This window comes from Anopheles moucheti, chromosome 2, assembly GCF_943734755.1.
Source record: "Anopheles moucheti chromosome 2, idAnoMoucSN_F20_07, whole genome shotgun sequence".
Classification (NCBI taxonomy): Eukaryota; Metazoa; Arthropoda; class Insecta; order Diptera; family Culicidae; genus Anopheles; species Anopheles moucheti.
In genome coordinates, this window is record NC_069140.1 from 48,036,323 (window position 1) to 48,062,752 (window position 26,430).

Genomic DNA, 26,430 nt, shown 5'->3' on the forward strand with positions numbered 1-26,430 from the left:
CGAACTTTTTCGTCTACAGTGTGTGCGTGCGTACGCTTCGGTGCAGTTTAGCGTGTGCATGTGCGCGTGGTTTTTTTTACGTCAAGTACTTTTGATAATGTTCTTTATGGTTGGATTGTTGACGATTTTCTCTTATCAAGCATATCAGTGAATCTAGTGCGGTTCGTTTTGCAATTTCCCCAGTCTTGCAAAGTTAGCTTTCGGTGAACGGTTTAGGTGTTTCCCTCGTCCACAAAATGATCTTTCGAAGTTAATTAATTATACGTTTGGCGTATTCTCCCATTTCCCTGCACATCCCCATTGAAACGGATTCTGCGTTGGTGTAGGTTGAGCAGGCCGCATTCGATTGCAGTGCCCGTAAACTAATGGGTTCCTTCCGGTTGCTCGTTGGTGAATAATTTTCTGTCGAGGCATTTCAAGCATGACATAAGGCTGTGACGCGCGTGCGTGAGTGTAGAGTTCGCAAAACGGGAGGCGTGTTGGTGGTGGTTCGCGGTCGCGTGTAAATTCGCTGAAAAAGGGCTAGGACCAGGATTCTTAAGAAGGAGGCTAGAACAAAGAAACTTCCAGCTTTAAGGGCAAAGGAAAAAAGGGAACGGGACAGTGGTAGTTCGTCGTTACCTGCTCGTTCGGTAGCTAAAGGGCACTTGACATAACCCAGTTTACTAGTTGAAAGTATCGACAGACGTTTGCAAAGGCAGGCAAAACAAAATCCTTCATTGCTTTGTTGTTGTTTTTTTCTTCCCTCCAGCCATTTTTACTCCCAATGTGTCGTTCAAAACGGTTCTACCGAGCATAAAACCAACACAAACATTACATCAGAGCAAGTAGTGCGAGTGTATAAAGGGAAACACAGATCAATCGTAGTAGGCACTGAACGCAAGAGGACAATTTTCTTTCGAGTGTGTTACGCCATTTTGTGCATTTGTGCAGTGTTTCGGGGATTTTTATAAACGAAAAAAAAAAAAGTAAACTTTTCACAGTTGTTTCTACTGGGCATATACGGTTAGCTGGTTATCATGGCAGATAGTTTGGTGGAAACGCCCACAGCCAGTTCGGCCCATTTAATGAACCTAAACGTCATCAACACGATGTCGACCGGTGCGGGCGATCCGGGAAGTTCCGCTTCCTCTTCGTCATCCTCGTCCTCGTCGTCATCGTCCGCTTCGTCCTCGAGTGTGGCCACGTCGTCTGGTTCTAATGTGTCCGGCACCGTCGAACCGACTACCGGCACTGGTAGCAGCGGACGATCGCCGACGGTTTTGATTTCGGTCAGTGCCACGACCAGCTCGCAAACCACACGCCAGTCGAGCTTGGCCTCCGATCTGCTGCTGAACGAGATGATAAATATCGCTCATCATCGTGCCTCGATCGCGAACAACAATGGCAACAGCCAGCAGCAACCGTCGTCCTCTTCGGCCCCGGCCGCCCCATCCTCTTCGTCCAACGTATCCTCCACCGGTGCGCCGACTGTTAGCTCACAGTTGTCCTCCGTACCTTCCACCGGCGAACAGACCCCCACCCTTATCACGCTATCCGCGACCCCCTCGTCCTCGTCGTCGTCGTCGTCGTCGTCCAATGTGCAGCAGCAACCGCTGGAGCTGCTGCACCGCGAAACTCCCAAGCAGGCTCCGGCCAACCGCAATGTGGGCACCACGATCCATGGTCGACCCGCCGACGAACGGGACGACTGTGGTGAACCGGAGGCGAAGCGCAAGAAAGTCGACAAACCGAGCGCAAAGGTCGAAAAGCTGGAACTCCGCCTCGGCGGTATACTGTGCTGCGCCGTCTGTCTGGACCTGCCGCGGACCGCCATGTACCAGGTAAATACAACTTTTAAAGACATCAAATGTAGCGAGAAAAAAAGTTCAACTGTAACATTTTACATTCTCTTAACTTGTCAAACAACACCCCAATATGACCTTCTACTCCTTCAAGCGCTTTTGGTTATCCTACTCATTTTGGTATCTCACTATTTCCTTGCCGTTATCTGTTTCCCTTCCAACTGGATGCAACGCATCCTGCGTTTTTGTTTCCCTTTTCTCCATTGGTCATTTATGTTTGGCATTTCCTTTGCTTCATATATCTTGGTTTCGTGCTTCAATGATAAACGTTGACGTTTTCCCCTAAAATAGCTGATAGAGCGTTTCTGTTTCTGTTTATTCTGTTGTAGATTATTTCCTATCGTTTCGTATGCTTATTTTTTCTACATTCTTGTGCAAAACAAAAAACATACACTTGAGGTTTGACAAAAAATCGTGCAACGTTAACGATAACGTTAATTGGGCAGACAGTTAAAATTTCTAGCGTTTTTATTTTTTGTTTATCGTTTTGCACCTTTGCTCACGTAACTTAGATGGTCCTTTTTTTGCAGTTATTATAATACTAAAGGCTTGTTTTTTTTCTACTCTCATTTCTACTACATTATCTTGTTTTTGTTCAAATTTTCTGTTAAGTTTTGAATTTTATTACATTTTCCTTTCTGCTCTTGCAAATAAAACAAAATTTCGCCGACATTTTCCCGCTGTACATTCGTTTCGTTTCAGGTATTGGGTTCAGGTTGGGTAGATTGAACAACGGTAAAGTTACAATTCCACTGTTCGCTTGCAATGTGGAATTAGGTAGCTTGTTTGTGTTTCAGGTTAATAATTAAAAAAATGGTACCATTAAAGTTAAACAAAATGTAGCTTTGTTTAACCTTGTGGCCCTTGAATGGTTTACGATTCCACAAGTAAGAAACGAAAGCATGGCTGCATCTTGGCACTTGGTGCACATGGCGCGATCCGTGTGCCGTACACGTGCACCGCTGTGTTTAAATTTAGTGACCCAGCCCAGCTGCAGCCAATGGGCACATGGGTTGCGAGGGTGTGAGAGTGTGCATTATGCTTTGGCTGCGCACATGTAGCCATCTTTCCTAGCCCGTGACTAGTGCGCTATGCGCTAAGATGGGATCAAACATGTGGAACACGAAGCATTGGTTGCAATTTGCATGACTTTCCGTCCATCGTCTCATCAAAAGCCATTTTTCCCACATACATTTAGCAACAAAAAAAAACAATCATCTTTAGTACTCTAATTTGATGAATGGAGACCCCCAGTTTTGACCTGGAACAGTGACACAATTTTGTCATTTTTGGCGATCGGTCTAAAAGCCAAGTGAGCGTTTGCAGAAACTTTCAACGAGCAACGCGCCACAACTCGCGCAAACGATTCACCATCACCAAAATTGGAAGTTGAACGGGAAAAGCAGGTTATAACGGATGATCGATCATATCTTTGACGAGGCAGAAGTGAAGATCGCGTGTTTCGCCTGCGACTTTCTAATTGTAGCAGGTGTCCGTTCAAGCAATACCAACAGCGTGAGGAATTTTCTTCTCCGTCATTTCTTGATGACGGCTTGATGATGAAAGCCCCGCAGAGATGCCGTTTCCTTTGCTTGTGTTTAGCAACAAGAAGGAAGAAAAGTTCAAAAATATTACGAGAACAATATAACGCCTGTGTTGCGTACACTTCGAGACATGAAGGGATGTCCCTGTCGTTGATTTGTGCCCTAAATCAATAAATACAATGTTGTGAACATGCATTCGAATTTATATAACACTAAGAAACCTTACAATTTAACGGTTTAAGAACCGTTATTTTACGAGAATATGGGGAAGGTCTCGGGTTTCAAACGGGTTATATGTTGGACCAATTTCGTTCACAGTTTTGAAAAGGACTATTTTTAAAGCGTACGACGAGCGTGGAAACGATTTTCTTCTAGCCCGTGTCCACAACACCGCCCCAAGACAACATGGGGAAAGACAACAATGCAAGCACATGCGCACAAAAGGTGAAACGATTTGCTTTTGCTCAGACCGCGTTCGAATGTCGGTTCGAATACTACCCCAGCAAATGCCTGTCGTCGTTGCGAACGAGGCACGTCCTTTTTCGTTGTTTCTTATTTATGTCGAGCGGAGTGTTTGTCACAAGGCAGGGACCAACAATATACAGAATCAACGTGTCCGACCGACGGATTATGCTGCTACATTTCAAGAGCGTTGTCCAAGGACGTTACCTTTCGGTTATTTGCCACTTGGCCGTCTCTTTGCTGACGAGTGGGCCACTTTGTGGGCGTTGGGAAGTAGTGATTTGTTGCGCTAATTCTGCTCGGAACGAATGCGATTTGATTAGCATATTTAAGCATTTTTTCGTATTTTTATTGCCTCACTGCACATACAATCGGAATCGGCAGTGTGTGGTGCATAGGTTTCAAAATGGCGTCAAATTCACGTTGATCGCAGATCAAAGGGCGTTCGTTTATCAACGTTAACAGATGCTTGCCGTATCATCCCCGTCATTCGCCGTTAACGTGCAAAACCGCAAACACACAGCTGATCGTGCAACGGGAATGAACGGAATTTCTTCGAGTTCTCGGAATCACCCTTCAAGCATAATAATTCATGCGTACTGCGAAGGTAGCGTTCCGTAGTATTGGTGCATTGGGGAGCACTGGCGAGTACGAATGTTTCACTTCAGGGGCACACACTTGTGCAGGAGCAAAATGGATGCCAAAAGCTTCGATATATGTGTGTGTGCTTACGATTGGGCTCCTCTAGCCACACACTTGAACGGGTCCACAAAAGAGGCCACGAGTGAAAGCACACAACGGTGGGCAAATTTGAGGCCAGCAGTGGCACTCCTCGGGGTTTGGGGCCCTGTGTTGTTTCTGTGTTGTTCTCGCACAGCTGCGCAGTAACAACCCGGGACAGCTTTTAACAAAACCGCCCCCCCCCCCCCTCAACCGGTAGATGTGTGCGTGGGTACGGCGTATACGCGCACACACCCCGCACCAGTGACGGTGAACAGCTGATTCGAACGCAACCCCTGACGAACGTTTCCGTTTCGTGGGGGCACCACGGCACAACAAACCCGCGTGCAAATGGTAGTGGAACGCGTGCTGTGCACTACGGCGGTAGTGTGCGTTGGGGTGACGCATTCACACCCAAATGAATGGGTGCAAAAAGGCAACAACGCAATTACGTTATAGCTCTCCATCCAGTGTTTGTAGAATCTGTACGCAACGCACCGCAGGCGATGAATATTTTCAATTTTAAACACAAATTTGGTACCGTTTGTGTTAAAAATGGTATTACAGTCACCCCCTGTACATCCCTCTTCTGCGGATGAGCTGACCTTCTTTAGCAAATGGGGGGCTCCCTCCCCCAGACATGGCGACGCCTCTCGCCGATGGATTGAGCTAAATTCACGCAATTACGAACTCGCGAAACTATGCGCAAGATGCACAACTAGCTGGAGTTAATAGCCATCAGAGGGGGGAAGGCCACCATATGCCCGGTCGTGTTCCTTTTCCAAAAATAGTAAAACACACTATAAAAAGGAAGCTTCTGATGTCAGCTCTCACCCAAACCGGTACTGGGCGGGACCGGACCCAGTGATGGAATTTCAAATGTAAGCACAGACCGGAGTTGTCGTTTCCTGCAGGCAGCATGTTAAGACCATACGGCCCAGACAGTACGTTCGAAATCACAGGCGAACTGCGAGCGTCATGGTTCGATAGCAGCTGATGCTCAAGCATCGGTATGCTAGTGTTGGGAAATAAAATCATTTTCCTCTACTCTATTATTAGCAGCAGCATCTACTCCAAATATCTTCGGTGCAAACATCGAAAGTCTTGTTCTCTGTACATCTGGTTCTTCGTTGTACGTATGTTCTTTAGTTCGCTACACATGGCCGAGCTCACCCTCGGTAATTGGCTGCACAATGGAATTCGATTGACTGCACTTGTCCATTCATACGCGTTTGCTGTTAGTTGATCGGTTTAGACCTCTTGAGAACTCCAATGAGTTGGAGGTGGTTCCTTGTACATCTGCAGCACTATCCACACGCAATCGATACTCACTCGTGTGCTCTGGATTCGCTCGTCCAGGTTTAACAACCTTTTGGGATGCAACATTAAACGGGAATTTATTTATGGATAATATAAGAAAAAGGATCGCCATAAAACGTTTTGAGACCTATCCTTGCTGTAACTTTCCACTAGAAGATCACCTGATCTCGTGATCTCTTTTCAACATTAATTTCCCCAAAAATGTTAACGAAAAGTTCAGATTTCAACATTATTTTAGCAGGCATCGAAAGAATCGGGAGCGCCTAAAGGCCTGGATGGTTTTGATGTTGATGTGCAAACGCTCGCGGCTGCAGCGATCGTTATGCTCAGCGCATACTTGAACTCTACTTGAAAACGCTGCTCTCAACGTTGCCTCCTTGAGATGCGCTAAGTTGTTAATGGACAGCCTCGACAAGCTTTCGGATGATAATTTCTCTCCCTGCTCCTCGGACCGTGCGTTCGCTGCTTCGAACTGCCGACCTGCCCCTACCGTCCATGCTCAAGTGGATCAGTCAAGGTCACGGGTGGTATCGAACAACACACCAACCGAGTTCGGTCGAGTTTCCCCACTGTTGTTCATCATCATTCCGTAGCGCTGACTTTGCCCTTGCATTTCCACTACGGGCTGGGTGGATCATTGTTTGTGCCGATGTGGAGTTAAATTTCAAACCAATGTGAGTGTGTGTGTGTGTGTGTTTGTATGTGCGAAAGTGTGTGTGTGTGTGTGTGTGTAAGCGAGCGTTTTTTTTTCTCGTTCACTCAAAGGTCGATTGGATGCGACGGGGGGGTGGTGAGAAGTGGCTTCAGAATGGTGGGTGATGGAAATGGGGTGGGTTGGGTTGGGCGGTGGTGGGGAGGATTTCCACATTGTTTGTGCATTAGTGGAATGGACACCGTTCCAAGTAGGGTGTAGGGTGGAACTTCTGCTGGAAGTGTTCAGCGGAACTGGATGAGTGTGCGAGCGTGTGTTTACTTGAGTGTGACAGGGTGTGTAGTGTGCTAGGAAGGCATGTTAAGCTATATGTGCAGTATACAGCAGCAGCAAGGCGAAATGTGGTGACATTTGTAGTGATGCAATAGAGTGTTTTGTACTGAGTGACGATGTACAGCAGCAGCGTATAGTAGGTTTAGCTAAACGACCGTAGAAACCAACCAGCCGAATTTTATTCTACATCAGTTACTTCAGTTCAAACAGCAATACCAACGATTATTAAAAAGGAAGACAGGCAACAATGTACACACCGCTTATACAACGTTACTTGAAGGAGCACTGCTGTAAAGGTTTGGACATAGTACTCTAAATACATACAAAGCAATTGAGCAGGAGAACAGAGCAGGAATCTATATGATGTGATTTGACTTTGTGCTAAAGCGATGTATACTTAAACAGTGCTCGAATTAAATGCGTTTTGGTGAAACATTGAATATGATTAGCTTTTTTTTTGGGTTAGCAAATTTTAATCGACCATTACTATGAGTTAGTTTAGGAAAAGTATATCGTTACTGTTAGTAAAAGTTGAATGTTGGATATAGCTTACTTTAAGTGTGGTTAGTTTCCTCCTGTACGTCTTCGTCAAATGCGTGCTTTGCAGTAATCAAATCAAATATGAAAAAAGGAGATGAAAAAAAAATAAACAAACAAAAAAAAAACAAAAGTGATAAACGACAAAAAAAAATAAGTGCACAAGATGATAATCTGTAAAACTTCTGTGTAACGAAGTGCAAAAAAAAAAGCAAACAATAGAAATCACAAAAAATAGTTAAAATAAACGACAAAAATGAAAACATGGCTTAAAGGGCCGGTACTAAACAGAACTGAGACTTGTTTTCTTTTCTAACAAACAAACATACAAACATAAAAAAAAAACTCATTCCTCGTTGTGTCCTTCGGTCCACCCCAACTGCTGTGTATTCATACGTCCGAATGAAAGTGTCCGCCCGGCGACGATGAAGCGACATGAAGCACACACGTTGTTGTTGAGAAATCGCCTTTCCCCCAAATAAAATAAAAAAAAACCACGTGCGCTGGCTTCCGCTCAGTTGACAGTAGGTAACAACCAACACGACACAAAAGCCATAAGGTATCTGTGTGGTCTGCAATGTTTCTTTACTGCAATTTGTACTTTTGGGGCACATCGTGGGTCATCGATTGGGCAAAATCGTCGCCCTAACACACAAGCTAAACAAATTTAATCCAGTTGTCTTTTCCTTTTTCTTTCTTTTTTCTTTTTCCCCCACAGGTTGTTGTATGTTTTGAGATAGGTGGTGCGTGTGTCTCTTTGGGTAAAAAAGAAAACCAAAAAAAAAAGGCGGGAAACATTGGGATAAATCACAGTAGACACACGCTCCAGTAATGTATGGTTGGATGGGAATGGCAAAGGTTGGGAACGGGTTGCTATGATAGTTTCACTCAAATTTATTTGCGATTTGGAAAATTGTACCATACACGATGAGTGGCTCATAAAGCAGATATGTAAATATATGTGGTTGTTAAGCTAGGTTAGGTAACCGTGACAAATGTTTGACAAAACTCTGTGTGTATGTGTGTGTGTGTTTGTACATATATGTTTGTGTAAAATCTCGTCCGTGCATCGTCCTTTCGGAATTTAAATATTCAGTAAATGATTGTAACAAAACGCGCGGATGCTTTAGAACACACATGATATGATTGAACTCTGTTGGCTTACTAGGAGTCGCATACGCTCACGAGCGATTTATGATAGTAAATAAACAAAACAAGCAAATTAAATAATCAACGTTCTACGTACACTTTGCAGGGTTTTCTACAATTTTTCTCTCTTTCTCTCTTTCTCTTCTCTTATTGCAGCGATGTTTATTAGCGTAAAGTAAATGATTGGCACAAGTTTGGTTTTGTTTCATGTGTGTTTTTTTTTTGTTCAACTAAATGCGCGTCGTTTCTTGTCATGTGCTAGTTGCGTCGCTGCAAGTTGATATGATTTTTTTTCCAATTTTCAGCATACGTAACCGCGCCGCCAAATGGCGTTTTCCCATTTTCCAGGTGTTTTCTTCAACCCTTGCATCTGACTGTCCGTTGGCTGTGTGATTCGCTAATCGATGTGTTTCTTTTTTATTTCTTTTTCTCTCTTTACTTCTTCATTTTATTGTTGTGCACTTGTGCTTCGCTTCAGTGCTCGATGGGACATCTGATGTGCGCCGGATGCTTCACCCATCTGCTGGCCGACGGAAGGTAAGTTGGATTCCGTTTCGTTTGGTTCCGTCGATCATCGGCAGTAAATGTATCCCACCGTTACCGATCACGTTCCATTGCAGACTGCGCGATCAGAACGCCACCTGTCCGAATTGTCGCACAGAGATCAGCAAGAACAACTCGTCGCGTAATTTGGCGGTCGAGAAAGCCGTGTCGGAGCTGCCGGCCGAATGTCAGTACTGTTCGAAGGAGTTTCCGAACAAATCGATCGATTATCACGAATCCACCGATTGTGAGGATCGCCCGACGGATTGCAAGTATGCACGCATCGGTTGCCAATGGCGTGGCCCAATACATGAGGTGTCCACGCACGAGGGAAACTGTGCCCATCCGCGAAAGTCTGGCGCTGATGTGATGGTAGCTCTGCAGGCACATGATGTAAAGGCGGCCGAGGATAAGAAACTGTTCCTCACGCTGATCGATTTGCTGAGCTATGAGAAGATCATTTTTAACGGTACATGCATACGAAATGCAAACTGCAAAATAGAGGGATAGAGAGAGAGAAAGAGTTATCTGTGACCATTTCACCTTTATTGAAATGATTTTTTATGGATAATTTTAAACCAATTTCCTTTTTATTTCCACCATATAGATTTGCAACTGAAACCGTACCGAACGGATGAGTACGTTCATCGTCTGTACTATGAAACGAGTCGTTTCTCTGCCTTCAATCATCAGTGGGTAGTGAAGGCGATCATCAACAAAAGCCAGCGCGATCCGCACGAGTCTTGCGAGCGCGACATTACTTATCAGGTACGGTGGAATGGAAGCCGTTCGGGTCCAATGTATCGCTCACTAATTGATTGCACAATTAATTGCCGCAGCTCATCCTGAAATCCAAAACAACGAGCCCGTTGCCGATGCACTTCTTTGTGCTTCGCGGTCCATTTTCCGATATTAAGGTTGACACGCAAATCTACAAGCACGATTTTGCCGATACGGAAACGGAAAGTCCGTTCAAGCTGCTGCCCCTGCCGGACACTGCCGAGTGTAACCGGCTGCTAGCGGCCAAGGCAATCAATTTCCGGTAAAGTATCTTGCAAAAGGACGCGGTGGAGCATCCGTTGAAAGCAAACTAATTGTATGCACGTGCTTCTATTTTGCAGGTTAATTATGTTTTTGGCCTCCAAGTAAGAACAGCAACGGAGCGGCGCGTGGACAACGTGAGGAACGCATAATTGCTCCACAGCTTCGGAGTTTGATTACAACATATATATATATATATGTATGATCGCATACTGTTCTGATAACTAACCTTGTATCCCAAATTGAGTTGCACACACAGTTGATCATTGCCTAGCGTGATATTTTGTCCCATTTATGTAAAATGGTCTGCAAATGAAATGGGGTTTTTTTGTTTTGTGCTTCTGTATTTTACAATAACGTGAAATGGAAAAGAAAATGTTAGTTTCTGGCGTTTTATTGTGCGTAACGGCACAGCTTAAATTGTGCAATTTTGCCCACGCGAAGAAGGACCAAAAAAATGTGGACACAGTGTATGTTCTGCTATACTAGTAATCCCCGCAAAGATTGTACTTTGTTTTGCAACAAAAAAAAAAAATAACAGTTTTCAGCGGTTTATAAACATTTGAACAGCTCAAACAAAAGTAACAAACCAACCTATAATGTGCTATAGCCCTTCAAACAGTGAATGTAGGATCAGCTGGTTTTATCTCATCGCTCGAAGACCCGTAGCTAATGCTAAGGTATGCTTTGAGATAAAGATTAGTATTACGTTGCCATCTTCACGTTTAAAGTAAAAATAATGCATGCAAATAATTAGCAGTAAACTAGATTACATTACACCGAACCGTGCAGATAATTCGATTGCAATCGATGATATCGTTACAAATGGAGCTCCAGTTTTGTTTGGAGGTTTTGTTTTTCTTTTATCATCTCCCTATGGTAATACTTGTTACGGTTATTGGAAGGAGTTATTGCTAATCTATCTTAACGATTTACCACATAAGCGTATATTAGAGAACGGTAAGCTTATATAAATTCAGAACAGTGTGATACATGAATTTTGCAAAGATTGAATAAGCAGGCAAGGGTTCGCGAGCAACCAGGAGAAACACACCTTGACGAAACCTTTTTACTGTGAGAGACAGTGTCTGAGGTGAGGCAGACTAGTAGTAAAGTTTGAACTTATTTGATATGTTTGTTTGTGTTGAAATGATTATCTAGTTATTAAGTTGAAAGCACACGCATGCAAACACCTCGGAAACCCAACTTTGAAAGATAAGCGAAGAGAATGAACATGCAGCGCTCTTTGTAAAAAGGCGATAATATCATTGAAATGTAATGAACACGGAGTGGCTACATATTCGTACGTAATTTTCCGGAAATAATATCAACCAACCAACTAAAAGACAACTGACCGTTAGCTTAAACGAGCGTCGAGTAGGGTACTTTTCGTGCACACAACCGACCGGTACAAGCGTGTTGCATCTTTTATTTTCGTAATTTTTCAATGTAAAACATGCATTAGGTGATAAGATGTGCCCAAGAGCTTTTTATATTCATATGTATTTTTTTCTCAAACTTACCCAAATTTGTCTGTAAAATAGTTTTTTTTACAATATTCTCTTATCGCTGTCATGCATCTAATTGCTAGGAAAGTAAGAATGAATATATTTTGTTTCTTTAAATGTTAATATGACCGTTGTTTCGTTTGCATAATGAAAGAAATTAGTTTTAAGGTATGCGTTTCACAATTATGTTTTCCATAGAAGGACTAGCGAAAGAAACAACTGTTTTGTTACTTATTGGCAAATGTTTGTAGTTGATGGAGCATATTCTTGTCCTGTCCTAATGAAGGAATCAGTTTGGCTATTTGGGAACATGCTCAAGAAGAGATGAACTTGCTGGAAATGTTGTTTAGAAGAATTATTGTAGGAGCAGATATGTTAATAAAGACATTTTCTCCTATAGCCTTTAATTATACCGAAATGAGTAGTCGTTCTGTCGAATCACGCATCAATGCCTTTAATACACCTCAATTCGGGCCTGCTATCCTTTCTGTGTCCACGTTTTTTTTAATTTGAAAAGCCTATTTCGAAAACCGTTAATAACGGTCATTCCGTGTCGAAAATGCATCGCACGCTTCGGTTTTCTGGTTCGAATCTTCGGCTACGTTCGGCTCGCTTCGGCCACTAGATTACAGCTGTCAAAAATGCCGAAATGACACAGCCTTTCATTCGAACAGTGTGTGTTGACGTGTGAACCGCAACATCTTCCGAGTTTGTAGCGTTCTGGAAGGTAAAGAAGTGGGAAAAATCGCAAATTAGCGTAGATCTAAACAGCTGCAGATAATTCGGGAAGCTGGTGGTGATTAAATAACAAGTGTAACCCTAAAATAGCTTCAATCGCGAGCATTGCTGAGCATCCGGGTTAAAGATCAGATCCGGTCAAAGTCGTGATAAGCACCGTGAGTGACTGTGTAGCAATAGATGGCCATTTTTTGAGCTGTTGTGGCACGAAAGTTTTGGACGGTGGGCATCACACGACTGGGTGAAATTAAAGAAATCGATGGAAACAGGTCACCTACAACCCTATTTTCCCGTATATTATGGACGTGCGACTGCTGCGTGACTCAGAAATCGATCTCAAGCACACGCACATGTACACACACCGACACGCGAATGAAGGGTGTTTTTTTGTTGTTGTTGCTATTGCGCGGCAGCATTTTAGCCATCGTACGATTGTTCTCGGAACCTCTGGCCACCCAATACGGGGGTTGGCTTTGCCCTAACGCAGTTCCACCTTTGCGCTGGTCTCGTCTTGTCTGAAAGTTAGTATACGGCCGGTAATAACAAATACAAACATCGTCACAACACAACGGCTGACTGCGCGTGATGACCGTATGACGCAATCGTACGATTTTTCCACCACAGTCTGCTCTGCAGTCTACCTACCTTCGTATGAATTATCAGCAGAGCGCAATTGAAAAGGATGCTGCTACTATGGCTATAAAAGTTAACTGCATTTGTTCCAAAAACTTTATGTTTAACCATTTCAAAGGTAATGATCTTATCAATTTTACACTTAGCAGTATTCATCATGCGTACAAGGTGAAAACTGTTCCAAAGCGAAAATATGGTTCCAACACGGTTCCACCAGGCTGAAAAGACTTCGCATTATACCATGGAAATGTGGAAGTGAAGTCGGAAAGCTGTGCGTCCTCGATGGAATTGCTCCGGAATCCGCATTCCATCATCCAAGCAACGAAGGAGTCAACCAGCACCGTTCGGTGGGAGGTGGTATGAACCACTATTGTACGGCTGCAGTTTGAAACTGGTTCCTCGTCCGACGAGTTCATGGTCCGCAAGGTCTAGGTGTGGGAATATTGAGTGGGAGCACAAAACTAGTCCAACCGGCACGTGGTTTTTGAAAGGCAAATTTAGGCATATAAAGGATGAGTCATTCACTCACGGAAATTCGTCAGCGCCACAGTTGAAATCTGTTTTGTAACGCCTGTTCAGCTCAACCGATACATCACTTGTTTGAAATGCAAATATAGGGAAATTTTTTATACTTACAATGTGTGTTCAACGTAATGTAAGTTGTTTCGGTACATTTTGTTAGTACCATCTTTATATGTATTACCGGCACATGCCTGACATACTTTATGTTCGTATGAGTGAAATTCAAATTGATACTAAACCATCTGTACTTTTCTTTAGGAACGGTATGTACGACGAGTACGACGAGTATGAAACGGAAAGTTTGCTATATTTATTTCAAGCGAGGACGCAGAACTCTCGATAAGAAGACAGTGACGGACTGGCGATTGCTTTTGCATCGTGTAAAGTGAAGCATTAAATCTGAATTCTGATAATTGCTCTGGCCTGTGAGTTCTAGTAGCGCCGTGGCTACCATCGCTAGCTAGGTTTGTGCTAATGAACGCGATTACGATTCGTGCTAGTCATGTGAAAGGTGATAACTTTGTCGCGAATAACCTTCTGACGGTGATGGCCAGATCGTCAGGCGGTATACGTTAATTTTCGCAAATGGCTAAGAACAATTCGTTGTTCGAATATTTCGATTGTGATTGAGGTCGCTTAAAATGTCACGTGGCGTTCAATCGTGGATGCATGTGTACCGATAGGAGCGAAACTACTGAAGCTGTCCCGTACATGTGCCTTTTAAATCAGTCGGATCCTTCATGCATCTCGAAGATGATGCGAATCATAATAGTGTTGTCGGTTGATGACATTAGAATAGATTATTTGTCACCGCCGCCTCACGTTGGCCTTTTACGACGCACCTTGTCAATCCTGGTGCCCTATTCCTTCCGTCCGCGTTGTTTCATCATAAATTATCCAATTATATTATGCATGTAATAAAACTACACAACCATTTCTAACATGCAGGGTACTACCCTTTCTTGTTCAATTTTCACAGGGATTAGTGCCGGATCCTGTTTGAGGACAGTTCCTGCTGGTGTTCGCATAACGCTTCAATTACGCCGTCTGGTGTCGGACATAGCAGACAAACACTAGCTGTTACTGGCCTTTGTGTGGGGCACGTGGAAGAACCAACGTGTGGCGTTAAACTGGCATCGTTCACCGCGACACCGCAGCAGACGCCCGTGAGAATGTCGCGCAAACGACCACGTGACAGTTTGAGTGATATGCCAGGCAGCGCTAACACCAGCAGCACCGGTCGCTTGACAATCGATGAGACGGTTTCGATCACGATCGACCCAAACGGAGAGTTGGAAGATCGATTGGCCACGCAGGAGCAGCAACAGCTTTCGCCACAGGTACAGGATGTTGCTACGGCTGTGTCAGCTGATGGTACCGCTGATAGTATGAACGGCAGCAGCAGGCGTTTCAGCAGCATCCGAATCGTGGACGAAGGTATCGAACCAGGCCATGCCGATAATTTCTGGCCGCCAAACAATGACGGTGCGCAGAATGGACATGTGAATTTCGCCCAAACAGCAGCGGAACGTCCCAGTTCGTCCGATCCGGCGTCGCCTCCATCACTTTCGTCGAATGGTTCATCTTCCGTGGCCACATCATCCGGATTCGCCAGCCAACAGGCAACGAGCGGAGTCGAGCATAGCCCACCGGTGGTAAGTGTGAGAATAACACACAGATAATGAAACGCGTACCACATGCACTGCTACGCGTTGCACACGCTATCACAAGGTATTAGCACCAACCGTTTCGTGAATGTTACGTTTATCAATGGACGTGTGTGAATTGAATGCACAAGGAAGAAACACGGATGAAATCGAAGATTTTCCCCAAAGGCTAATGTTATGAAAACAAATCACCGTAACCTTATCGGAACGTCACTGGAACGCAGTATCGATTCGTGAAGTTGTGGTGCATATTTCGGGTACGCTGGTAATTGCGCGTTCACATACTTTTTACGACAATCTAAAGCTAGCATGTGATAGTCTGTAATGAAACGGCTGCACGTATCTTATCGCTGTGTTTGGGGATTTGGAGGTTTGCCGAGTATTTGTTCCCTGATGTATTTTACCTATTATTTTTCTTTATGCATTACTACGCCGTTACGTCAGGCGAAGGGTAAATGGGGATTGCTCACAACATCGTACGATAGATGACCCAGCAAACCGCAGGAAACCCCATCTTTGAAAGTTGATAAGAGTTTAGCCCAAGAGCTGACGAAGCACGAGCAAGCGTTAGTTTCATTGGACCGGGTGGCTTAGTGATCGTAAACACGGACAGATCACCATAGCAGAAGAAAAACTTGTTACTTGCTGGGAGTTGAGTAGAACTGTGTTTAAAGTTGCATCTACCAGCTCCTGTTTCCGTGATAATAATGATCGATATACATTTTATTTGTTAAACTCGACTGGTCACGTATTTTTGTTTTACTATAATTTCAATTATGACTAATTGCTTCATGATAAATGTTCATAAGAATTTTAAACTACAATTATTTTATTTTTTATACCCATACCTTGGAGCACACCTCGGTATTGACTATTTTGGCATCGTTGATTTTTAATAAATTTATTTGTGGCTGATTAGTCTATTACATTTTAGTTTGAATTACATATATTTATAATTGTTTCTTAAAAACAACCACCATGGTATATGGCAGAATTTAATATGAAAATACAACGAAAGCCTCTGGTGCTTAACTTAACCAGCGAATTAAAATCAAAAACCACCCCAAACACATCATGTTAGAGGGTCTGGCCTGATGCTTACTGCGTGTGTGTTACACCTCCAACACCCAACCTACTCATGTAGAAGGCGATTAGCTTTGGCTGACAGGATTGCGCAAGCACGTTTTGGGGTACTTTTTTCCCTTCTTCCCGAAGAACACGTGCTGCTATATACATAACCAGCGCGCTGATGTGCTGTGCGTATTTGTCGACTTCCACAGTATGTGTCTGATTGCGTCATGGCATGGGGATGATACGTATTGTGACACGTTTCATTCCATTCTCTGCGGCCAGGGGCTGAATCATTGATCTCGATCATGAGAGCTGAAAACAGATAGGAAAAAGCGTGTAGTCAGCAAATAACACGTATGTAGTGTGATTAATTATTCAAACAAACCAATATACAAAATTAGCGATTGTGTGCGTGTGCGCTTATCAGCACACTCATCATCGTATGTTTGATTTTGGGGGTGCGTGCGAGGCCGTGCGTTAGTTCCGTTTTGAGGTCGACCAAATTCCAACTGCGATCGACGTCATCACCCATGAGGGTGGCTTTCTTACGCTGCCGTCTCTGATTGGCTGCTCGTGCAACATGTGCGTAGATCGCGTGATTTTCTTTCCACTTTAAGATTTATGTGTGTGAGAAAGCCGAGGCCGGTGCCGATGTTTTGTCTAATGTTCTAAACTTCGTTAAGCTGGTAGGGCTTCCCAATTTTAACGCTACTCGTAGAAATATTGACCATTAGGTAAAAAGCTATAAAGTATGTTAGCGGGTAACAAACGCGTCGCATTGGCGCGTTATATTTGTTTTAATATTTACGATACAAATTGTATTGAATGCGTGTGATTCTTTGGCTCTTGCATATTCACACATGTGTACCCTTTTTGTGTATGCTGTACATTAGCAAATTGCGAAAAAAGAGACGATGACGATTTCAGGGCGCTTTTGCTCTACACTCTGGTTTCTCCGCACCTGCCACAACCATCAAGATGCAATTTGTCGTTTTTGCCGTACACCATTTTCTGCGCAATCATACGATCACGCCACATCGACCGAGAGTGCGAAAATGGTCTGTTTTTTTTTTTGTGTGTATTATTTCCGCGTGGCTGGTGATAGTCTGACGTGGAGTTTTTAGCGAGGTGTGTGGTTAGTCACAACAAGAGACTAAGGAAACGAAAAATACACCTTATGCTCTCTGAAAAAAAAAACCAATGAAACATGAACAGCAGTCAGAGAACATTGAAGTGGCCACATGATGGCGTTAGCTCACTCGGTGTTGCCCGTCATTCGCCCGCGAAAGTAGCTACTCGGTCTCAACTTTCTTCGAGAGGAAATAGTATGAACAAAGTAAAGAACAGCATCAAGCTTGGTTCATTTGTGGAGGTGCCTTGCTGAGAGTTTGCAAGTTATTTTAGAATCCGAACCAATCGATAGCATGTGAAGAAGAAAAGTGCCAGCAGGGTAAGAGTCGTGCTCACTTGCATTTGTTTTTGCTAACTTCTTGTCACGTTTGCAACTTTTCAAGTTCAAGGACAAAAGCGGCACACGAGATTGGTACATAGGATCAGCATTAATATGTATCATGCGGGCGTCTTACCGTTTCAAAAATGATAAGAACTGAATATTTGATAAGAATTGCACGAACTGGCTGATTTGCGGTTTCGTTGGTGGCAGGCGGCGTAAGTCATAATTGAGAATAATTGACGGCCATTTGAAGGGTTCAAACGTACATGACTTGAGGCAATTGCATCTTGTCTGCAAATTGTTAAAGCAAACGGGTATACAAAAGACTTTCCCAATTATTGAAAATGTAAACGTAAAAGGACAAGGATAATGACTCACAACATCTATGCTGGTGTGTGTGAACGAATGTGTATTTAGGGGAAAAATACATAAAAACTTGACACTACAAGTGTACATAGTATGGAAAGGATTATTGTTGGAAGGTTGGTGAATGTTTGTTGGTTAAAATCATACAAATAGCTAATGTGCAAATAGCTTTCTGTTTATACATATAAAAGCGATGATGTAATGTGGTGTGCCACTCAGCAGCAAGACAGATCCGGTTAAAACGGAAAGTTTAATCAAAATATCGCCTTGATCGGACGGCAAACCACGAATGATGACGAGGCAGCTGCGTGTGATGCTGTCCGTGGTAGAGTAGCGCCGCGAAGATCATTAGATGTTCGCGGTATCATGACGTCATACTAGCATCCAGTTAGTGGTACGGTATTATTTCAAGATTGTCTTAGGTTCAAGTAAAGTTAAATGCAACTGTACGATGTGTTCTTCGCTCTTACAATGGAATGTTCTGTTCCTCTTTGGATGTGAAGCCGATTTTCCTTTTGCGATTTTTCCACCCGCTCTTTAGTCGATCGTACGATCTTGTTCGCAGTGAGCGAGCAAAGCTCACATCGCAACCTTGCACCTTGCGCAGTAGCCGATGCTCACGCGAAAATGGTCGTGCCTTCCCGATGCTTGTATTTGTGTGTACCGTTCCGCGGGTACTGTGCGTTCTGCTATGGTACGGTACGTACGCATAAGGCAGACCTGTCTTGTCAGCACCACATCGAGTGCTAATGCACTGACATCGATCCACACCGGCGTTTGCCAGTTGCGAGCGCGAGCTATCGCAACAGTTTTTCCCTGACTGCGAATGCGAACGGGTGCTGGTTCACCGTCAGTCAGTCGAATAGGCAGCTTTGAAACTAACCCCACGGACGCCGCACACACTAAACACAACAAGACGATATCCAAACGGTGCTGCGGTACGAGTACGGCAGTTTGATTTTGCTGTGGGACACCTCGCTACGTGTGTTGGGTGCCGCCGACATTCCGGTGCGAAAGTTGCACAGTTTTTCACGTACGGCAATCGCAACTGGCAGCAGCAGTGGCCCTCGCATGTGTTAAGTGATTTTGTTCCGTTGTCTAACAAAAAAGGGGTCACATTTCTGTGGCTTCTCCACTCTGCTGGGGGAATCCAAAATCGCAATCCAATCTGTGTTTATAGTGATTACGTGGAAGTTCCACCACGGTTGAGACGTACTCCAGCAGCAGTATTATTCGCACAAGCATAACATTCGTTGGTGCATCGTAGTAAACGTGGAACTTTTGAGCAGTATTGTGATGTTTTAGTGCCGCGTTGTGTGGGTATCGGTGGTGAAAGTGCATCAAGTGTAGAGCACACATTTTTGGTACAAATTTAGTGAAAGACTATCAGTTCCTTATACTAACTGAGCAAGCAAATTGAAGGTAGCGAAGAAAACTGAACCTCTTCTCCACAAAACCACGATGGCACCCAACTATTTGCCAACAGAGAGCCCAGACGGTCCTGTCACAATCCCTGTGCAACGATTGGACGTAAGTTTGTTATTCTATGAAGTTAAAAGGATTACAGAAACATGATAATATTGTTTCGAAACAGAAAATTAAAGAGTGGTAAAATTATATTGTACTTACTATCATGAAACTTAAGCTTTTCCTGCACAAAAATAGAAATTATGTACGTAAAGCGTGAACAGGGCAATGTGCATTGCTGAAGATGTAGGTCTCAGTGCGGAATTGTTGCCAATTTATGTAATCCTTCTCATACCCCACCTGACATCATTATTATACATTGCAGAGCATTAAGCGCATTTTTTTCCGACACCAAACACGCGTTGGTTCGCGCATGTTTTACATCTTCTAGTATCCATTCGTAGTAGAGCTCATATAATGGGGGAACATGAATGATATAAGAATAGAGTTACTATTTAGTTTATGTTTATGATTAATACATTGTTGCCTTTGCGCACTAAGGAGGCGGAATTGTGGATTGTACAATTTTAGTTAACGGAACTATCCCGTATAGCTGCTTGAATTCAACCAATTAATAGTTATTGCTCATTAACGTAAACTACTTTCAAGAATTCTGTTTTATCCTTCATTCGTTTACACCTTGATGTTTACTGATTCATATCGTCCCAAACAGTACTAACCGTGCAGAAATTGTTGATATCTTAAGTATTTTATCATGGCGCTACCATCGCAGGGTACCTAGGGCGCCACGTAGAGCAAGGTCATTGCGGGTATCAGTTTAAACGAAAGGGTCTAATCTTTGAGCGCATTACCTTCGACGACCATTAGGGAGATAATTATCGCTTAGCCAGAAATAGGATGTTGCTAATCGTCTTCCGTTCTGTTCCGCATGAGCTTGTCCGGGTAGCTACTCTAATCTGTTTCTAAAAATTCGTTCACTTATTATCAGCACCAAACCTAGTTTGTTCTTTTAATGGAATTATGTTGTAAGGCTTTTTTGTTATCAGTCTTTCGTTGAATAACAGCGTAAAAATAATAGTTTAAAAGAACAGTTTTTTTTTCATTGCTTCAATACGTTCACTCAATGTCATCACGTCCACGTTGCGACAGCAACACGCCGTGGTTGTGAGTTGGAACTATTACCTCCAACTCAGCTGTAAAAATCACACAGAGTGAAACCATGCGTGCATGGGCGGTCAAAGGTCTAGCATTGTAGTTGTGTGGAAGGAAGTAATCAAAGACAGCTACCAGCAGACCAGCTACATAACAGAAATGAAAAGTAAATGAAAGCAAAACGTACTACAAAACCCGTCCTCTACCATTGCCACTTGTTGCACTGAGTGATGTGCAGTGTGCCCATGGTGGATTCCATGACGTTATCAACGGTACACTAAATGTCATGCGATTTAGTGAGAGATTAGCTGCTGGCAGTGCACAACTGGTTAGGTAGATGCGCCATTAATGCCAACAAACCGAAACTCAACATCCCTGTTTGTTGTGAAGAGCATCAACTGTAGCTAAATTTAACGTGATGTTACTACAATTGATGGAATGCTTAAAAATAGAGCCACTGTGAAACCAGTGTTGAAACGTTGTTGATCTGTTGTTTGTTGCATTTGGTATCGTATGATCATTGCATTGGTACCAGTTTTGGGGAAGATGTCAACATGGCATTCAGCGAGCAACGTATGTAGAATGGCGGGTTTAAAAAAAAAATATTTGCCATCCAAAACAAAATTATATCATTCGTTTTGATTAGATATGCATCATTCACATGGATCGTAAATTGATGGCTTTCGTAATCGAATGGTAATATGCTATTTTTTTGTTATACTTCACAGACCATCTGCAAACAGGCACCATACTCCACAGAATTGGACGCTATAAGGGAGCGTGAGCGATGCGATTATTCACAGAAAATAACCTACCAGATGGCCCGTTCAGGAACTGTGCCACGTATGATTCGAGTGTACGCAGACGGTATTTATGACCTTTTCCACCAGGGACATGCGAGACAGCTGATGCAGGTAAGCGCACCGTATTTTAATAACTCGGTCATTCCGCGACGATTGAAACATCAGAATCGCCCTAGAACCAAATGTTTCGTCAACGGCAACACCGCATGCCTAACGGGTTGTGTTCTTTTTTTTTTCAGGCCAAAAACGTCTTTCCCAACGTGTACCTGATCGTTGGAGTTTGCAACGATAAACTGACCCACAGCCGGAAGGGTCGAACGGTGATGAACGATGAGGAGCGTTACGAAGCGGTTCGACACTGTCGCTACGTTGATGAGGTAATTGCCGACCGGGTGATGGGCATTGGGCATGATTAGTGGAGCAACACACAAAACACAAGGCGTTGGCCGCAATCAACCAAACTAGAATAATGTGTCGCACAAACGGCTTGTGGCGTTTTGTGACACGTTTGCCGGAAGAGATCACGATTGAATGGAATTGAGCAAAATTGCTCAATTGAAATGGATGGTCAAAGCGGGACACGAGTTTTGCCACGCCAAATCATCCTTCTCACATGGTTTCTCGCGGGCGTAAAAATTGTACCCTGTATCTCCTGGCGACAGGCCGTCAAAAGAGTCGATCATACGATCGTCAATTGGTTGGTGGCCCCTAGTAGTCTCGAGGTCCTCATGATTTAATTTGGTAGCTCTATTAAATTGACGCAGTAAACATCCCAGCGATGTTGCCATTTGATTTCGCAAATAGTTTGCATCAGCGTCAAAATGCTGTTTTTGGTGTATAAATTCCAATTGCGTGATGATTCCATTCAACGTTGAAGTCATTTTTATTGGTACACGATTAATGCAAGATTTGAGTAATGGTATTGAGTAACACATTTAATTTGATGTTGCCATTTCAGATTGTGCGAGATGCTCCCTGGGAGTTGGATGATGAGTTTATAGAGAAGCATAAAATTGATTTTGTGGCCCACGATGAAATACCGTACAGCACGGACGATTGCAATGATGTGTATGCAAAGATCAAGGCCAAAGGCATGTTTGTGGCCACCGAACGAACGGAAGGTGTGTCTACATCGGACATTGTGGCACGGATCGTGAAGGATTACGATATTTATGTGCGTCGCAATCTGGCCCGTGGATACACAGCCAAGGAGCTGAACGTGTCGTTCCTGTCGGAGAAAAAGTTCCGCTTCCAGAACAAAATGGTCGAACTAAAGGATAAGGTGCGAAAGGGCAAGGACGATTTCATTACCAAATGGGAAGAACGATCGACCGATCTGATTAAAACGTTCCTGCTGATGTTTGGCAAAGAGCGAATCTCAATGTTTTTGTCCGACTCGAAGCAACGCATCCGTTCGGCCCTCAGTCCTCCGGGTAGTCCGGGCAGTGGCAGCAATCACAGCTTGAACGATTGTGAAGATGATTTGGAAAGTCCCGATTCCATGCTCGATTCGCCTCCGAGTAAGCGCTCGAATGTGTTCAGAAATCGCCACCATCTGCTTTCCGAGGAGGATGACGAGGAACACGCTTTGTATGGATCACGTTCACCAGCGCCAGTGCTTGAAGACGACGAAGATGACGATGACGACGATGATGAGGCGTATCTGGACACACGCTCGAGGCCATCATCCAATTACAACATTTCTCTTATGGCTGGCGGTGACGGGAATGGTGCCGGCACCACGCTCAATAGCAGTAGTAGTAGCGGAAGTCGAAGCTATGGCAATCGTAACTACTAATCATTAGCGCCAGAGTGCTGGCAAGAAAGAGTGTCCACTTAGTACAGATGTGGGGAAATGTACTGTCAAACCAGTTTGACATCCCTGAACAACAGGGAAGTAGAGATTAGTTTCGGTAGAGGGCGGTAGCAATCGCGCTCTAGATATACAAATGATTCCGAGCCGAAGGGCCTCTTTTTTATCGGATTCATGAAAGTAAGCGGAAATAAATTTGGAAATGTCGGATTTTAAAATAACAAGCCTGCACAATTTTAACAAGTTGCGATTTTCCTGTCACTGGGGGTCAATCCATGCTTCTAAATCGGGTTAAAATCTTAAGCCTTTGCTTAATATTGCTGAGCATTGCATTCTGACACACTTTCTAACTATTTAAGGCTGGCGCTTTTAAACTCATCGGATTCCTCTCTCCAATCAACCTTAGATGGAATCAAACAGTATGTCAAAGCAGCAAAGGGTTAAGATTTTAAACCGATTTAAAAGCAAGGAACTCTCCAGTGACATGAAAATCGCAACTTTTTAAAATTGTGCAGGCTTGTTATTCGAAAATCCGACATCTACCGTTAGCTACTCTCAAGTGTAGTACGAATTTCCCTCGGATTTGCGTTGTTGCCCGCTGCTGTTACCTGAACTATCTGTGCACTGGTTTGGTAGGCGATAGCTAGGTGAAGAGAAACGAACTAAACGCTTTGAAAACCCTTGCCCGCCAAATTACAGCTACCTATAAATAGTCAAATATGACGCTAAATCATATTTATCGGCCACATTATACAATCCGCCATCTCGTGTGTGCAGCGTTCGCCAGAGTATCCTTTTGAGTATTAACTTTGATGAGACACGACAATATAGCGAGAGGTTTGAAGCGTTTTGTTGCACGGAGAAAGTAACCCAAGCATGGTAGAAAAATTACAAAACGAACATTCTTTACAGAGATTAGTTGGTAATGGAGTGCAGAAGGTACACTTTGCCATCCACAAGTGCGACAGAGGTAACCGAATCATTTAGCAAATGTTAGTACCGCTATGTAACGCATTCTCAGGGATCAAGCGAACGGAAGAAGGGATGTGCGTTCATAAACAGTTATGGCAGATTGGACTAGACAAATGGCAAAAAGTGGCGGTTCGTAATGAAGGTAAAATACGGTACCCCGCCTAAAGGTTGAATGCTTGCAAAATATGCCAGAGTACAAGAATACAGAGGCAAACATAATTCGTAGGAAAGCGTGGGTTGGTTACGCACTAAATTATTATTCGAAGGTTATATCTATAATTATATTTATTGTATCTTTTGATTTTTGCTTCTATTACGATCGAAAATGGCAACAACAAAAAGTGGAAAAAACATGATTTGTAACTAATCTGCTGTGAGTGGAGGAGAGTAGTAATGTAATGGACAGGTCGGTATCGGTATGAAATTATTGTCCTTTTTGCCGGGTTTGTGGTGTAAGAAGACTATGCGGAATCGTGTAAAGTAATGTAGTGGGTGTATGTCGCTACGACGAAAATAATAGTGGAGAGAGAAAAATGCGAAAAATCTATACATTCACACACTGTTGAGAAAAAGTTTCCACATCGAAGATTTCGGTTAAAGGTGTTTTTTGAGTCTGATAACTTATGTACCAATTAGTTTGCACACTGAGAAATGTGATATCTTTGGGTGCGTTGTAAGCAATGATTCGATGTTGTTTTGAAAGGCGATAAACTCTCGATGGTACTATATTTTTTAGTGGCCACAAAAATCAAGCGTGAATCGATTGGCCATTGGTCAGCACTATCGAATGCATGAGGTCAGTAGTTTTACGGATTTGTTACTATTGTGTTAGCTGGCAGTTAGTGTTAATTATTTACTTGTTTCAACCTGACATTTTGCACCAGGTTGCAGTACGGTTTCTTATAATGAAATGCGAACGAAGGTCGCGTTCATTGCCAGCTGTGGATAGTGTTGGGTTTTCTCTTTAATTTATTGTTGCTTATCATACAATATTTGCTATTAGACGCATTCTGATAGTTGATTTCTCTTCGAGCGTTCTAAATCGTGCATTTCAATAGTGATTTTTCGGTGAAACCGACGGGGTAACTACGTGTGTCAGCCCACCGTTCAATGCTGCTGAACCATTACACCGAACAAAACCGATGCGCCATGCGAAAGTGTCTGCGCATATAAGCGGACTAGTACTAGTGATGTGTTGCACCATAATCGGAACTTGAAAGTTAACTTTTTGCATAGAATGTGTATATGGGGTTGGTGGATGAAATTGTTGGTTAATGATTAAACTACAGCGTGCAAACGAAATTAACGAAATGAGTATGCATTACGAACACCGACGATCCCGGCACACTCCTTGTTGACTGAAACGATAAACATTCACGAAGAAAAAAAGGGCAAATTTTGCAATTTTGCACCATAACGAGAAATGACAACCAAACAAAACCTAATTCTTAAATCTCACCCCGTGTTACACCGATTCCCATAATAACCACGTAGATTGTAGTGCATTTTCCGCAAGCTCTACCGATAACGGCAGTTGCGAGAATTGTGTCGTAGGTAGCGTAGCAATTCCAACACAATTCACCTTACAATCCAAAGCAAATAGATCATTGCCGATTGCAACCGGCTAGTTTACAAAGCTAGCACATTGTTATGAGGAAAACATTAAAATAAAGAACACAAAAATCGTTCAATGAATTTGTTTTATTACGGTGGCTAGGGATATATTATTGTTGCGTGTTAATGGAGATTTTCTTTCCGTTTTGCTTGTAAATTAAATAATGTTGCTATACTTACTACTAAGGGTTATTAGCTTCTAAGTAAGCTAGAGCGCTGCTCGCCGAAATGACTGATTGTGGGGTAGTAATGAGCAGCAAAAGCTCCCATTCCCTCTCCCATGCTGGAACTATCATTAGTTTGATTTGGTCAATATCTATTAAATAAATACATTAATTTAATAAATAGTGAAAGATCCTTTTCATTCGTCATACCGACACTATCAATCTCTGCACTGCATTCCTAATGTGACGGTGAAAGTGAATAGTAGTTTTGATGATAAAACTGGTCGTTTGTAGAGCATTTTGCCCGATACTGTATAATCCTTACCGGCAAACATGAGTATCTGTACGGTCTGTGGTGTATTTGGTTTGGTCCTCCGCTAA

At 43.2% G+C, this 26,430-nt stretch overlaps 2 protein-coding genes across 4 annotated transcripts; both read left to right on the forward strand.

Annotated features, from left to right (window-relative positions):
* Nucleotides 1–767: 767 nt before the first annotated feature.
* Nucleotides 768–11,731, forward strand: LOC128299126 (zinc finger TRAF-type-containing protein 1 homolog). The gene is made up of 6 exons (XM_053034996.1): nucleotides 768–1,823; nucleotides 9,040–9,098; nucleotides 9,182–9,573; nucleotides 9,712–9,872; nucleotides 9,944–10,146; nucleotides 10,226–11,731. Exons 1-6 carry the CDS (start codon nucleotides 1,020–1,022, stop codon nucleotides 10,251–10,253), a joined length of 1,647 nt encoding a protein of 548 aa, XP_052890956.1. The 5' UTR covers nucleotides 768–1,019; the 3' UTR covers nucleotides 10,254–11,731.
* A 587-nt stretch (nucleotides 11,732–12,318) lies between these two features.
* LOC128309881 (choline-phosphate cytidylyltransferase B-like) lies at nucleotides 12,319–26,098 on the forward strand. 3 transcript variants are annotated; one of them, XM_053046370.1, is made up of 5 exons: nucleotides 12,319–12,380; nucleotides 14,526–15,201; nucleotides 21,412–21,597; nucleotides 21,726–21,863; nucleotides 22,445–26,098. In XM_053046370.1, the coding sequence occupies exons 2-5, from the start codon at nucleotides 14,719–14,721 to the stop codon at nucleotides 23,282–23,284; spliced, it is 1,647 nt and encodes a 548-aa protein (XP_052902330.1). In that variant the 5' UTR covers nucleotides 12,319–12,380; nucleotides 14,526–14,718; the 3' UTR covers nucleotides 23,285–26,098. The 3 variants fall into 3 exon arrangements, with proteins under 3 accessions (XP_052902330.1, XP_052902331.1, XP_052902332.1); XM_053046371.1 differs by lacking the exon at nucleotides 12,319–12,380 and adding an exon at nucleotides 12,470–12,549; XM_053046372.1 differs by lacking the exon at nucleotides 12,319–12,380 and adding an exon at nucleotides 12,616–12,660.
* The last annotated feature ends 332 nt before the right edge of the window (nucleotides 26,099–26,430 follow it).

Bases quoted from the DNA above. Each gene is read 5' to 3' on its own strand.
- LOC128299126 (XM_053034996.1), top strand. From the start codon at position 1,020: ATGGCAGATAGTTTGGTGGAAACGCCCACAGCCAGTTCGGCCCATTTA. The intron at 1,824-9,039 runs GTAAATACAACT...GCTTCGCTTCAG, and splicing joins CGCGGACCGCCATGTACCAG to TGCTCGATGGGACATCTGAT. The intron at 10,147-10,225 runs GTAAAGTATCTT...TCTATTTTGCAG, and splicing joins GCCAAGGCAATCAATTTCCG to GTTAATTATGTTTTTGGCCT.
- LOC128309881 (XM_053046370.1), top strand. From the start codon at position 14,719: ATGTCGCGCAAACGACCACGTGACAGTTTGAGTGATATGCCAGGCAGC. The intron at 21,598-21,725 runs GTAAGCGCACCG...TTTTTTTTTCAG, and splicing joins ATGCGAGACAGCTGATGCAG to GCCAAAAACGTCTTTCCCAA. The intron at 21,864-22,444 runs GTAATTGCCGAC...TTGCCATTTCAG, and splicing joins ACTGTCGCTACGTTGATGAG to ATTGTGCGAGATGCTCCCTG.